Source organism: Oryx dammah, unplaced genomic scaffold (genome assembly GCF_014754425.2).
Source record: "Oryx dammah isolate SB20612 unplaced genomic scaffold, SCBI_Odam_1.1 HiC_scaffold_18, whole genome shotgun sequence".
Lineage (NCBI taxonomy): Eukaryota > Metazoa > Chordata > Mammalia > Artiodactyla > Bovidae > Oryx > Oryx dammah.
This window is the reverse complement of record NW_024070202.1, coordinates 11,152,032-11,166,634: the sequence shown is the minus strand read 5'-3', so window position 1 is coordinate 11,166,634 and position 14,603 is coordinate 11,152,032. Positions and strand designations below refer to the sequence as shown.

Sequence of the window (14,603 nt, the reverse complement as noted above, 5' to 3'; positions counted from 1 at the left end):
TCAAATAGCTTACACCATTTAAGATACTCTATGTGAATACAATGAAAACCAAGCATGCAACATATATCTTTCTCTGTTATGGTGGTGGTGATGGTGGTTTAGTCATTCAGTCGTGTCTGACTCTTGCGACCCCATGGACTGTAGCCCGCCAGGCTCCTCTGCCAATGGGATTCTCCAGGCAAGAATACTGGAGTGGGTTGCCATTTCCTTCTCCAGGGGATCTTTCCAACCCAAAAATCGAACCCAGGTTTCCTGAACTGCTGGCAGGTTCTTTACCAACTGAGAATGTGTGTGTGCCTATACCACACACACAATTGATGGCTAAATACAAATTCAAATAAAATTATTTACATAGAGGTTCTACATTCAATGCTGGAATCTGAAGTAATATAAAGAATCATCTTAATTTAATAACTCTAAAATAATGTTTAAATTAGTATTAATTTTGCTATCTGTTTCACTGCATTTAATATCACCACTTTAGGAAAGCAATATGATAAACCTGGATAAGAAGTAAGCTATTACACAATATGAGCGTAAACACTATTCCATTAAAAAAAATCCTTTTAATCATGTATTTTTTACATTTATCCAGAATAAGAAAATTCCTTCTAGAAAGATATTTCTTCCAGAGGCAAAAACTAACTGCAGTAGACCTTTGAAAAAGGAATGTAAATTTATATACTATATTCTGACGCTGGATATTTGTAGGACATTGTCTAACACACAAGAAATATTTATCTACACTATGTTTCAATCAAGAGAAAAAACAAATCAATTAAAGATATTTTCACAGATTACCTTACAGGATTCAAGGAATCAATTAACTAATAAAAAACTAGTGGTATTTTTTAGTAAATGCCTTTTTTATCCCTGAGGCATTTTCTCATTACAGACAAATTTATGAGTTGCAGCAGAAATCAAGAACCTACTGGACCCTTTAAGAAATGACGAATATTCTTCAAATATAAGCATTTTCACTAAAGACCATCAAAATATAACTGATTATTTTTCTGCAAGATTAAATAAACCAGGGACTCTCTTCTGAAATCTAAAGAAAACAAACTACTTTAATTGTGACTCTTTGCAGGCAAAAGAGTTTTTCTAAACTATATAAACTGAAATTAGTAAAAAGTGATAGACTGTGACATCACCTTTGTAAAAAAAAGGCTTATTATTAATCACTTTTAAGGAAGAAAGGAAAGGCACTCTTCCTTAACTTAATTATTTTATAAATGCTTTCATGTATCTGGTTTGCTTTTAAAGATTACTAAATAAAAAACTGATTTATCTGTTCTTAAACTTACATGAAGCTGCAAGATGCTGAAATTTGACTTCACAGGACAAAGTTCCCAGGTCTCATTCTCTAGAAACATTCTCAGTTCATCAAGCCTTGTTCTTAAAAACAAATAATGAATAATCCCAAAAGTAAGAAGAAAAGCACATTGCACGCAAGGATTAATATAACAAAAACTATTACAGTTATCATTGTGATCATAATCAATTTTGAAAATCCATTCAGACCAATGTAGTAAACACAAACATTTGCTTTTACGTACTTATCTGTAAGAGAAAAAAACCTCAAGTATTTACCAAACTCAAGAATATGTCTTATATTGCAAAAATAATAAATGCAGGGAAAATGACATTTTTATTAAGGGACTAAACTAAGTGACTCACCAACTCATGTACATAAGACATACTTTAGCTAATGACATATCATTGCCAAAAGAAAAAACAAGAAATAATTTACAGGGTTTATGAAACCATAAATACTGAAAAATGTTTTATGTTAAAAAGCATAGATCTTAATCATTCTTACTAAACCACAATATCAAGGTGATTATCACTCTCTAAATATATATATTTTAGCTCAGTGCCTATCTATCTCTACACAACATTTACGAGATAAATTAGCAAATATGGCACTTAAATTAACAAGTAGTCACATATTATACTGATCTCTTCTTTCTTTAATGCTACTGCTCTTACAGTTTTCTGAGTGTGTGCATGTGAGTGTATATACGTTCAGTAGTGTCCAACTCTTTGTGAGTCATGGACTGTAGCCCTCTACGATCTTCTGTCCATGGAATTTTCCAGGCAGGAATACTGGAGTGGGTTGCCATTTCCTTCTCCAGAGGATTTTCCTGATCCAGGAATCAAACTCCCATCTCTTGTGTCTCCTGAACTGGCAGGCAAATCCTTTACCACAAGCACTGCCTGGGAAGCCCCGCCTCTTCGGTAATCAGTATATTATACAAGCAATTCCAGAGAAACAAATACTTCCTTCTTGTTAACGCAGGAATAAAAGGGCCAGTGCCTGTCCTCTTCCCACAACAAGCCTCACTGCTGTTACTAAAATCATGCTAAAAAGAAAATCTAGATTTTTAAAACAAAAACCCACAGGTTCTAAATTAAAAATGGAATAAATGGTAAAATCTGTGAATAGCAGAAAGTGCTCAAAATATTAGTGTTTTTAATAGACAAGGGCTTTAAAGTACCTACTATAAACAAGTTAAACAAAATACAGAAAAAAAAGATGCACAAAATGGATAGAAAGGAAATTCTTTTAAGAACTACAATAAAAAAGAATCAAACATTCTATAACTGAAAAAATAAAATACTTCAAATTAAAACTGGGTAAGTAAAACATCAGATGACAGAATTAATGAACTTGAAGATGGTTCAATAGGCAATAGCAAACCTGAAGCACAAATGGGAAAAAAAATGGGAAGAAACAGAAAAGATCATAAGAGATAGGTGAGGCTGTCAAAACATCTAGTATGCATACAACTGGATGGAGAGGATAGAGGGAAGTGCAAAAGAAACGTCTGAAGTGGTAGGTCACGGCTGAAAATTTGGCAAAAGTGGTTGTGCCATACCTATCACCATTTACAAAAATTAACTAAAATGAATCACAGATCAAATGTAAGAACTAAAAGGATGAAGTTTACAACTCTTACAATTCTACAAAGAAAAGATAAATTTAAAATGGGCAAAAGCTTTGAACAGACATTTTTTGTGAAGAAGATATATGAATGACCAGTAAACATGTAAAAAGTGTCATTCATCAGGCAAATATAAATCCAAACCATAAGGAGGTACTGCTTCACAACCACCAGGATAGCTAAATCAAAGAGACAACAAGAGCTAGCAAGGGTTCGGTGAAGTTAGAACCCTTATATAGTGCTGGTGGAAATGCAAAATGGTACAACCACTTTGGAAAAGTTTGGTAGTTCCTCAAAATGTTAAATATAAAGTTACCATATGACCCAGAAACTTCACTCTGTATTGATTTTCTATGGCTACTATAATAAACTAACAAAAACTGGGTGAGTTAAGGCTTAAGGTGGTGCTAGTGGTAAAGAACCCATCTGCCAATGCAAGAGACTTGGGTTCAATCCCAAGACAGAGGGGCCTGGTGGGATACAGTTCATAGGGTCGCAAAGAGTCTGACATGACTAAAGTGACTTAGCACGCACACACAGATGACTTAAGACAATTTATAATCTCACAGTTCTGGAGGCCAGAAGTCTGAAATCACAAGGTTGAAATCAAGATGTCAGCAGGAATACACTCTCTCCAGAAGCTCTAGAGGAGAATCTGTTCCTTGCCTCTTCCAATTTATGGTAATTGCTACCATTCCCTGGCTAGCGGCCACAGCACTCAATCCTCTACCTGTCCTCACATAACTTCCTCCTATATGTGTCTCTGTATCTATATCAAGTTCCCTTCTATCTCTAACTGTGATGGCATTAGGGCCCACCCAGATAATCTCATCACAAAATCATTAATTTAGTCATATCTACAAAATACTTTTTCCAAATAAATTAACATTTATAGCTGCCAAATATTAGGACCTAATTTTTTTTGGGGGGGGAGGGGGACAGAGGGAAATAGGCAAAACACTTGTCATCTTACTACATATTCCTAGATACATACCCAAAGAGCTAATGATATATGTCTATGCAAAAACTTACACACAAATGTTTACAGCAGCATCATTAGCAAGAGAGTTCCAGAAAAAACATCTATTTCTGCTTTATTGACTATGCCAAAGCCTTTGACTGTGTGGATCACAATAAACCGTGGAACATTCTTAAAGAGATGGGAATACCAGACCACCTTACCTGCCTCCTGAGAAACCTATATGCAGGTCAGAAAGCAACAATTGGAACTGGACATGGAACAACAGACTGGTTCCAAATAGGAAAAGGAGTACGTCAAGGCTGTATATGTCATCGTTTGCTGGGATCCTTTAATGGACCAGGACCTGGCGGTCTGGAGGCGACGATAAGAAAGTGAAACAGAGAAAGAGGCTGATACTCTCTGGCTTACACAGAAAACCAATAAAGTCCTTGACACAGGACTTGCATCTCTCACGAAGACACCGGGCACCCTCTTGAGGCGGGGTGAAGGCCCAGGGCGCCTTCTCGAGAGAGTCTTAAAAGCCCGGGAAGAAGAATGAGCAAGACGGGTCTCCACGCTCCAAGGAGAGAGAGAAGGAAAGAAAGAAAGACGCGGGGACCCAAGCTCTAATGGAGCAAAGGTGCTTTAATGAATTTTCTGTGAGTGTACATAAGCTGTGATACAAGAAGTTTCTTACGACTATGATAAAGATCAGAAAACCAAGCGTATAACAACTGTTACCAAGGGAACAAGGGATTAATAACTGCCACAAGGTCAGAAGACCATCCATATCTCAAGAAGGGATCGAGACTAAGCAGTTTTGTCATAAAGAGAATGTTTACTAAAGGAGACTCAAGCCTGTATCACACAATGACCCTGGTTCCTGGGAGCAGCATTCTGCTCCGCTTGAAAAGAAACAAACGACTTGTGAGAAACAGCATGTAGGAATCCTCCTGTTAAACTTTCCCCGACAATCCTTCATATTTAACTTATATGCAAAGTACATCATGAGAAACACTGGGCTGGATGAAGCACAAGCTGGAATCAAGACTGCTGGGAGAAATATCAGTAACTTCAGATATGCAGATGACACCACCCTTATGGCAGACAGTGAAGAAGAACTAAAGAGCCCCTTGATGAAAGTGAAAGAAGAGAATGAAAAAGTTGATTTAAAGCTCAACATTCAGAAAACTAAGATTGTGGCATCCAGTCCCATCACTTCATGGCAAACAGATGCGGAAAAAGTAGAAACAGTGGCTGACTTTATTTTTTAGGGCTCCAAATTCACTGCAGATGGTGTCTGCAGCCACGAAATTAAAAGATGCTTGTTCCTTGGAAGGAAAGTTATGAACAACCTAGACAGCATATTAAAAAGCAGAGACATTACTTTGCCAACAAAGGTACATCTAGTCAAGGCTATGTTTTTTCCAGTAGTCATGTATGGATGTGAGAGTTGGACTATAAGGAAGGCTGAGGGCCAAAGAATTGATGCTTTTGAACTGTGGTGTTGGAGAAGACTCTTGAGAGTCCCTTGGATTCCAAGGAGATCCAACCAGTCCATGCTACAGGAGATTAGTCCTCAGTGTTCACTGGAAAGACTGATGTTGAAGCTGAAACTCCAATACTTTTGCCACCTGAAGGGAAGAGCTGACTCTGAAAAGACCCTGATGCTGGGAAAGACTAAAGGCAGGAGGAGAAGGGGACGACAGAGGATGAGATGGTTGGATGGCATCACAGACTCAATGGACATGAGTCTGGGTAAACTCCAGGAATTGGTGATGAACAGGGAGGCCTGGCGTACTGCAGTCCATGGGGTCACAAAGAGTCAGACACAACTGAGCAACTGAACTGAAAAAGCGAAAACAACCCAAATGTCCATTAACTGAGGAAAGAAAGAAAGAAAGAAAAGTGAAGTTGCTCAGTCGTGTCCAACTCTTTGCGACCCTGTGGATTGTAGCCCACCAGGCTCCTTCGTCCATGGGATTTTCCAGGCAAGAATACTGGAGTGGGTTGCCATTTCCTTCTCCAGGGGATATTCCCGACCCAGGGATCAAACCCAGGTCTCCTGCATTGCAGGCAGACGCTTTAACTTCTGAGCCACCAGGGAACTGAGGAAAGGATAATCAAATTATGGTCTATCCATACAATGGGATATTATTTACCAATGAAAAAGAAAGAAGTTCTGTTACATGCTCCAACATGAATGAACTGTTAAAAATATTCTAAGTTAAAGCCAAACACAAAAGGCCATATAATGTATGATTTCATTTATATGAAATGTTTATATACAGGCAACACACAATGGGCAAATACACACACAAAAAAATAGGTGATTGTCAGATGCTACAGGAGGAGAAAAGTGCCAATTAACTGGTAAAGGGTTACTTTTTGAAGTGATAAAAATATTCTGAAATTAAATAGTGGTGATGCTGTTGCTGAATTATTAATATATACTTAATGGGAGTGAATTTTTTGCATTTTTGGTATGTGACTTATATCTCGATAAAGCTATTACTACAGAACAATTATTGAGAAAGGCAGGACTCTAAAAGGCACTCTAAAATCCCTAAAGACTGTCTGCACTATTGCCCAGGACTAAATATGATGAAGACCACCCTGTGATTATATCACCAAATATGGAAAAAAGGGATTCTACTGATATAAGTAAGATTACTTGAACTGCCTTGAGTTAATCAAAACAGAAATTACCCAGGTGAAACAAACCTAATTGAACAAGCCCTTTTAAAGTAGACCTTTTTTCTTCTCCTGATAAAAGATGGGGAAGTAAGAACTGCTGGCTTTTGAAACCAAAGGGGTCAAGTGCAAGGACCAGAGACATAGGAAGCTGAAGGCTTTTTAGCTGACGGGTAGCATGAAAACAGAAACCTCAGTCCTAAAACCACAGGGAACTGAACTGGGCCAGTATCTTGAATGTGCTCAGATGCAGATTCTTCCTCAAAGTCTTCAGATGAAAGATCAGCTAACACCTGGATTTAGGCCCTCTGAGAACCTAAGATGGGAACCTAGACAAGATTTCCAGACTTTCACAGAACTGTGAGAAAACAAAAGGGCGTTATTTTAAGCTGCTAAAATTCATGGTATTCTATTACACAATAATATAAAACTATTACAGTGATGAAAGATACCAACTCACAGACTGAAGCTTAGTTATGACTACATATAAAAAGAATAGAAAATAATATAGAAAGTAAAATATATGACAATAACACTAAAAGGATAAGAAAAGGTAAATGAGTTATAAAGTTGGTTCCTGCATTATTTTGGAAGCATATTAAGCTAAGGTCAACTGTAACAGAACAGGAATGCATATTGAAATGTTGATGGTAGCCACTACCAGAATACACATTTTAAGGCTGACAAAAAAGTGATTTGAAAAGACACAGATCAATCCAAATGAAAGCAGAGAGAGAAAAAAATGAATGAAAACAGTTATCTACACTTTTAGAAATCAAACAGCAATATGATGGGCTTAAACCCAACTACGCCAATAATACATTACATGAAAATGAAATAAAGGTCCAATCGAAACACAAAAATTGTCCAACTGAATTTTTAAATTAAAAAAACCCTATATGCTATTTATAAGAAGCATACTTGAACTATAATGAAGTTAAAATTAGACTGGAAACAAAACTAGATTGAAAGTAGAACTTACAGACATGATTTCTTAAAATTATGAACTACAAAGGAAATCTCATTGAAATTCTTTCTTTATTAAAGTGATCAATATGGTATTTTTCCTATAGCTGTGAATTAGTGAATTAAATTTATTAATTTTTAAAAAGTCTAGTCAACCTTGTATTCCTGTACTCAACTCTGCCTGTTCTTGAAGTATTGTCTTTTTTTAGATATATTGGATGTAACCTGCCAACCTTTTGTTCAGGACTTTTGCTCTTAAGTTCTTTTGAGGTACTAACCTGTAATTTTTCTTGTTTGTAATGTTTTAGCATTAGTGCTATGATGGCCTCATAAAATAAGTTATAAAGCATTCCCTCCTTTTCTATTCTCTGCATTAGAAGGCAGATCCTTAACACCTGGACTACCAGGGAAGTTCTTTTCTATTCTCCGAAGGAGTTTGTGTTGATATTACTTCCCCCTTAAAGGTTTAGAAGAATTGACCAATGACAGCAACAGGCTTGGAGGTTTTTTTGTGGAAATGCTTTGAAGCAAAGATTCAATTTCTCTAAAGATACAGGACTACTCAGATTTTCTATATTTTATCAGCTTATTACGTTTGATTTTACAAGGAATTCATTCATTTCTATCTAAATTGTCAAGTTTATTAGCATAAAGTCTATATCATTTTATTTCTAATGTCTTAAGATCTATGTGCGAGCGTGTTCAGTCACTTCAGTCGTGTCCTACTCTTTCCGACCCCATCCACTGTGGCCCCACCAGGCTCCTCTGTCCATGGGATTCTCCAAGCAAGAACACTGGAGTGGGTTGCCATTCCCTTCTCCAGGGGATCTTCCCAACCCAAGGATCCAATGTGTGTCTCCAGTGATTTCTGCATTGCAGGCTGTTTCTTTACCACTGAGACACTAGGGAAGCCCTTTAAGATCTATAGATATCCCTTTAACTGATGATATAATTTCTTGCTTTTTCTTGCACAGTTTTGCTAAGTAGTATTGTAGATTTCCTTCTATTATATACATTTACTTTCTCTTTCATTGACTTCTCAGTTCAGTTGCTCACTCGTGTCTATTTGCGACCCCATGGACCCCAGCATACCAGGCCTCCCTGTCCATCACCAACTCCCGAAGCTTGCTCAAACTCATTCCCACTGAGTCAGTAATGCCATCCAACCATCTCATCCTCTGTTGTCCCCTTCTCCTCCTGCCTTCAGTCTTTCTCAGCATCAGGGTCTTTTCAAATGAGTCAGCTCTTCGCATCAGATGGCCAAAGTACTGGAGTTTCAGCTTCAACATCAGTCCTTCCAATGAACACCCAGGACTGATTTCCTTTAAGATGGACTGGTTGGATCTCCCTGAAGTCCAAGGGCCTCTCAAGAGTCTTCTCCAACACCACAGTTCAAAAGCATCAATTCTTTGGCCCTCAGCTTTCTTTATAGTCCAACTCTCACATCCATACATGACTACTGGAAAAACCATAGCCTTGACTAGATGTACCTTTGTTGGCAAAGTAATGTCTGCTTTTTAATATGCTGTCTAGGTTGTTCAGCTTCTTCAGCGTTACTGGTAGGGGCATAGACTTGGATTACTGTGATACTGAATGGTTTGCCTTGGGAACAAACAGATCATTCTGTCGTTTTTGGGGACTGCATCCAAGTATTGCATTTCGGACTCTTCTGTTGACCATGACGGCTACTCCAATTCTTCTGAGGGATTCCTGCCCGCAGTAGTAGATATAATGGTCATCTGAGTTAAATTCACCCATTCCAGTCCATTTTAGCTCGCTGATTCCTAGAATGTCGACATTCACTCTTGCCATCTTTTGTTTGACCACTTCCAATTTGCCTTGATTCATGGACCTGACATTCCAGGTTCCTATGCAATACTGCTCTTTACAGCATCGGATCTTGCTTCTATCACCAGTCACATCCACAGCTGGGTATTGTTTTTGCTTTGGCTCCATCCCTTTATTCTTTCTGGAGTTATTTCTCCACTGATCTCAGTAGGAAAAGGAGTACGTCAAGGCTGTATATTGTCACCCTGCTTATTTATCTTATATGCAGAGTACATCATGAGAAACACAGGGCTGGAAGAAGCACAAGCTGGAATCAAGACTGCCAGGAGAAATATCAATAACCTCAGGTATGCAGATGACACCACCCTTATGGCAGAAAGTGAAGAGGAACTAAAAAGCCTCTTGATGAAAGTGAAAGGGGAGAGTGAAAAAGTTGGCTTAAAGCTCAACATTCAGAAAATGAAGATCATGGCATCTGGTCCCATCACTTCATGGGAAATAGATGGGGAAACAGTGGAAACAGTGTCAGACTTTATTTTTTGGGGCTCCAAAATCACTGCAGATGGTGACTGCAGCCATGAAATTAAAAGACGCTTACTCCTTGGAAGAAAAGTTATGACCAACCTAGATAACATATCGAAAAGCAGAGACATTACTTTGCCAACAAAGGTCTGTCTAGTCAAGGCTATGGTTTTTCCAGTGGTCATGTATGGATGTGAGAGTTGGACTGTGAAGAAAGCAGAGTGCCAAAGAATGGATGCTTTGGAACTGTGGTGTTGGAGAAGACTCTTGAGAGTCCCTTGGACTGCAAGGAGATCCAACCAGTCCATTCTGAAGGAGATCAGCCCTGGGAGTTCTTTGGAAGGAATGATGCTAAAGCTGAAACTCCAGTACTTTGGCCACCTCATGCAAAGTGTTGACTCATTGGAAAAGACTCTGATGCTGGGAGGGATTGGGGGCAGGAGGAGAAGGGGACAACAGAGGATGAGATGGCTGGATGGCATCACGGACTCGATGGACGTGAGTCTGAGTGAACTCTGGGAGTTGGTGATGGACAGGGAGGCCTGGCGTGCTGCGACTCATGGGGTCGCAAAGAGTAGGACATGACTGAGCGACTGAACTGAACTAGGTTGTTCATAACTTTCCTTCCAAAGAACAAGTGTCTTTTAATTTCATGACTACAGTCACCATCTGCAGTGATTTTGGTGCCCCCCAAAATAAAGTCAGCCACTGTTTCTACTGTTTCCCCATCTATCTGCCATAAAGTGATGGGACCAGATGCCATGATCTTAGTTTTCTGAATGTTGAGCTTTAAGCCAACTTTTTCACTCTCCTCTTTCACTTATACTGACTTCTACTCTTATTATTTATCTTCCCACTATTTCTTTAGGTTTAATTTGCTGTCATTTTCTAAACTTTTTGAAATGTAAGTTTAGGGCACTGAATTTTCAAACTTTCTTCTTTACCAAAAAATGCACTTAAAACTAAAAACTCCCCCTTCTGCTTTAGTTATACCTCACAATTTTATATGCTTACTAACATTCATTTTAAAATATTTTCTAATTCCCAATATGGTTCCTTCTTTAACATGGAAAATAGGTTGCTTAATATCCAAAAACTGGCAGATTTTCTAGTTCTCTTTTATTTATTTCTAGTTTAATTCCACTGTGGTCAGAATATGCGCTGATTTCAATCTTTTGACTTTTTGTTTTTTAAAGACTTGCTTTGAGTCCCAGCAACTGACTGATTAACTGTCCTTCTGCTCTGGAAAAAGATATGAATTCTTCAGCTATTAAGTATTATAATGTATACATACATATATGTATAAACATATATATATATATCTACATAAATTAGGTAAGTTTTATTAATATCTGGTCAAATATATATCCTGACTGAGTTTTTTGTCTGTTTATATTACCCATTACTAAAAGTGGCATGCAAAAATTCTCAACTATGATTATAAATTGTCTATTTCTTCTTCTAATCTGAATATTTTTGCTTCATATATTTTGATTTTATTTTAGTAAGAGCTTACAAATTTAGGACTGTTATACCTTCCTAACGAAAATCTATTCATCAATTATGAAGTATCCCCTTTACTTTTAGCAATACCTTTTGACTTAAAAGTTTACTATCTCTTAGGAATTTCTTCCATCTGATATAGAGTGTCTACAAAAACCTACCACAAATATCATACTTACTGGTAAAGTACTGAGTGAAAGAATGTCCCTTGTTGGCACTTGTATTCTAAATTGTACCAGAAGTCCTAACCAACACAAATGTTAGAAAGTAATATATAAAACCATCACTATTCATACATGACATACTGTACACATGGGCAATTCAAAAGAATTTCCAATTAAATTAATAAAATGCTAATTTAACCCCCAGATCACAGGAATCCCAGGTCAATACACTAAATCAACTCACATGTCTATGTGTATGAGAAATGACAAAAGCAACACAATTCAGAATAATATTTATAAAATACTTTTATAAATATTATTTATAAATTTTTACATAATTAACAAATTTTTACATAACAATATTTACATAATGTTCAGCCAGAACATTCTTCTGGTGACAGAAGTTCAGAACAGCAGTTAACTCTGAAGAGGTTACTGACTGAGAAAAGTACAAGAGATTCTTCGGGGATACTGGAAAAGTTACATACATTAACCTGGGCAGTTTATGTAGTGTGTGTGCCTGCGTGCTAAGTCACGTCAGTCGTGTTTGACTCTTTGCGACCCCATGGACTGTAGCCCGCCAGGCTCCTCTGTCCATGGGGATTTTCCAGGCAAGAATACTGGAGTGGGTTGCCATGCCTTCCTCCAGGAGATCTTCCCAAGCCAGGGATTGAATCCACAACTCTTGGGTCTCCTGCACTGTAAGGCACTTTCTTTACCACTAGCGGCACCTGGGAAGCCCCTTGTGCAGTGTACATATATTAAAAATTCACAGCGCTGTACTATAAGATATGCATACATTTATGTGAGTTAAGTTTTAATAAAATTCTTTCAAAGGAAAAAACTAATAATCTATCACTATCCTCCCAAACTGTCTGCAATAAAAGGCAGGCCCATCTTAAAGATAAAGCCACAGGTGGCTTAAGCAAGCATGAATCCACTTGTGAAGGGCCACAAGCTCACAACTAGCAGACAGCAGAGACAAGGGCCCTGACTTCCAAGTCATGCTCTTTTCACTGCAACATGGTCAGCAACAATAGCAAAAAGGAAAAATTTCACTTTTTACTGGAAACCATAAGTTGGATAATATTATCCAAATTGATTCAATAAAGCCAAGGAAAACTTCCTCTGCATCGCTTTCCCCAAGAACATTTTATACAAACTGAAAAATTTGCACTTTATATCCTTTCTTCTAATTTATGGTACTAACACACAAAAGATAGCAGTTATGATGAAAAAGCAGTTAAGTATGTAAAGCACAAACTGCAATCGGATGCTGAATAACAGAATTGACTATAATCATAAAGTTAAGTCAAAAAGCAATCTCGATCATTAAGCACTGTGGGTGTCACCTGTGTCTTCAAGAAACCAGACATAAGCAGGATACAAAGAATTTTTTTGGCAAACTAACAAATAGGTGCAACTAAAACAAAATTAAAGAGATTTTAAAGTGCAAACATAGTGAAGAAGATAATAACCGATTTACAAACTGTCTCAAATATGTTGACCTACAAGTTAAAGGGAAAATATCAATGAATTACAAGTGTGTGAACACAGATCTTTTACTTAACCTAATAAAAGACTTAAAGCAATAGAAGTTAGGCTCCAGAAGCAAATGATAAAAGCACAGAGTTTAAAGAAGGTAGAGTAGCCAACATAAGCCTTATACACTTTGAAGAGAAGGAACCTGATGCTCAGAAAATTAAAGTTGGTTAAAATCACAGGGGTGGTAAAGCTAGTGAGGAACACAGTAAAGGTTGGAACCCAAGGCCACTGATAACACCACACAGGCCAAAACTTTTTACCAGCAGGAGGAAAAGAGGAATTTGATAGTTGTTCACTCACTATTATGGTATACTTATGTGTATGTACATATATAAAGAATTTATGTTCATGTCTATGTACATATATACATGTGTGTATATATAATATGTATGTACATATATATGGAAGAGAAACTAGTCTGATATAAGAGGTATATATTATGAAGACACTTCCTTTTGCTCTCATTTTTAAGTTCAAAATTTAAGCCCTCTTGTATAGTTTAGACATGGAAAATAGTCACATGTTACATAATTGAATATTTAGAAGAACATGTCATGTACTAAAAATAAATGAATTTATTGGTAACATTTTCACCAAATCCCCACAAAAAACTGGTTTCTGAAAACATTTCTCTCTGTTTTCCCAAGGAATACAGCAAACAGGGCTGCAACAGTATCTTCTATTCTACACACAGCTCTTCTACGACATGACCTAACCACTCCCCTGTCAAGAGAAAAAGTCTGATTTCCCTCCCCTTCAATCTGAATGAGCGTTATGAGAAGTCTGCCTTCAAAGGAATGAGGTAGAAGGGCTGCATGCGTCCCGAGCGTGTGTCTGAAAAGGCCAAGCACCTTCCGCGTGGTTCTCTTGGAATGCTAGTTCTACGGGAAGCCAGCTGCCATAGAAGAAGTCCAACCATGCTGAGAGCACCACGCCAGGGAGGCCACATGTGGGCACACTGAAACCAATCCAGCTGTACAGCCTTCTAGCCACCTCCAGCAAGGTGCAACTGAAGCCATCCTGAACCCGCCACACAAAGCTGGGCACTCCTAAGTCACCCCAGTTAATGCTATGAGGAGCAGAGGATCTTGATCCCTGCTTAATTTATTCCTGACTCACAGAATACATGAAATAACGACAAGATGGCGGTTGTTTTAAGCCTGTAAGTTTCAGGATAGTTTGTTACAATGCAATACTAGGAAAACATAACGATGGACACATATACTTCAATGTATATATAACAAATAACTTCAATGTAAATTGAAGTTGTCATACTGGTTAACCTTTTCCTTACAAGAAAAAATCTCTCAGATATCTTATACAACAACTAAAATTACTGATAACTTATTTTCTACTCTCTCTGAAGCCTTGACCAAAACAGTTTATTTGGCAGAAGATACACGGGCAGGGGGGGCAGGAGCAGTGTGACAGGAGTAGGCAGGTCGGTTCTAGAAGATATCAGGTCCAATATTCAAACCAGAAGACATGATTCAATCACTTGACCGAGACAGA

General features: G+C 37.7%; 1 protein-coding gene across 2 annotated transcripts in view; it reads right to left on the bottom strand.

The window, feature by feature from the left end:
• VPS50 (VPS50 subunit of EARP/GARPII complex) overlaps positions 1–14,603 on the bottom strand; it is a 136,053-nt gene that overhangs the window by 44,106 nt on the left and 77,344 nt on the right. For both annotated transcript variants that reach the window (XM_040260292.1, XM_040260293.1), the window contains one exon: positions 1,308–1,398. In XM_040260292.1, coding sequence (XP_040116226.1) covers positions 1,308–1,398 — 91 coding nt within the window. The remainder of the gene's footprint in view (positions 1–1,307; positions 1,399–14,603) is intronic.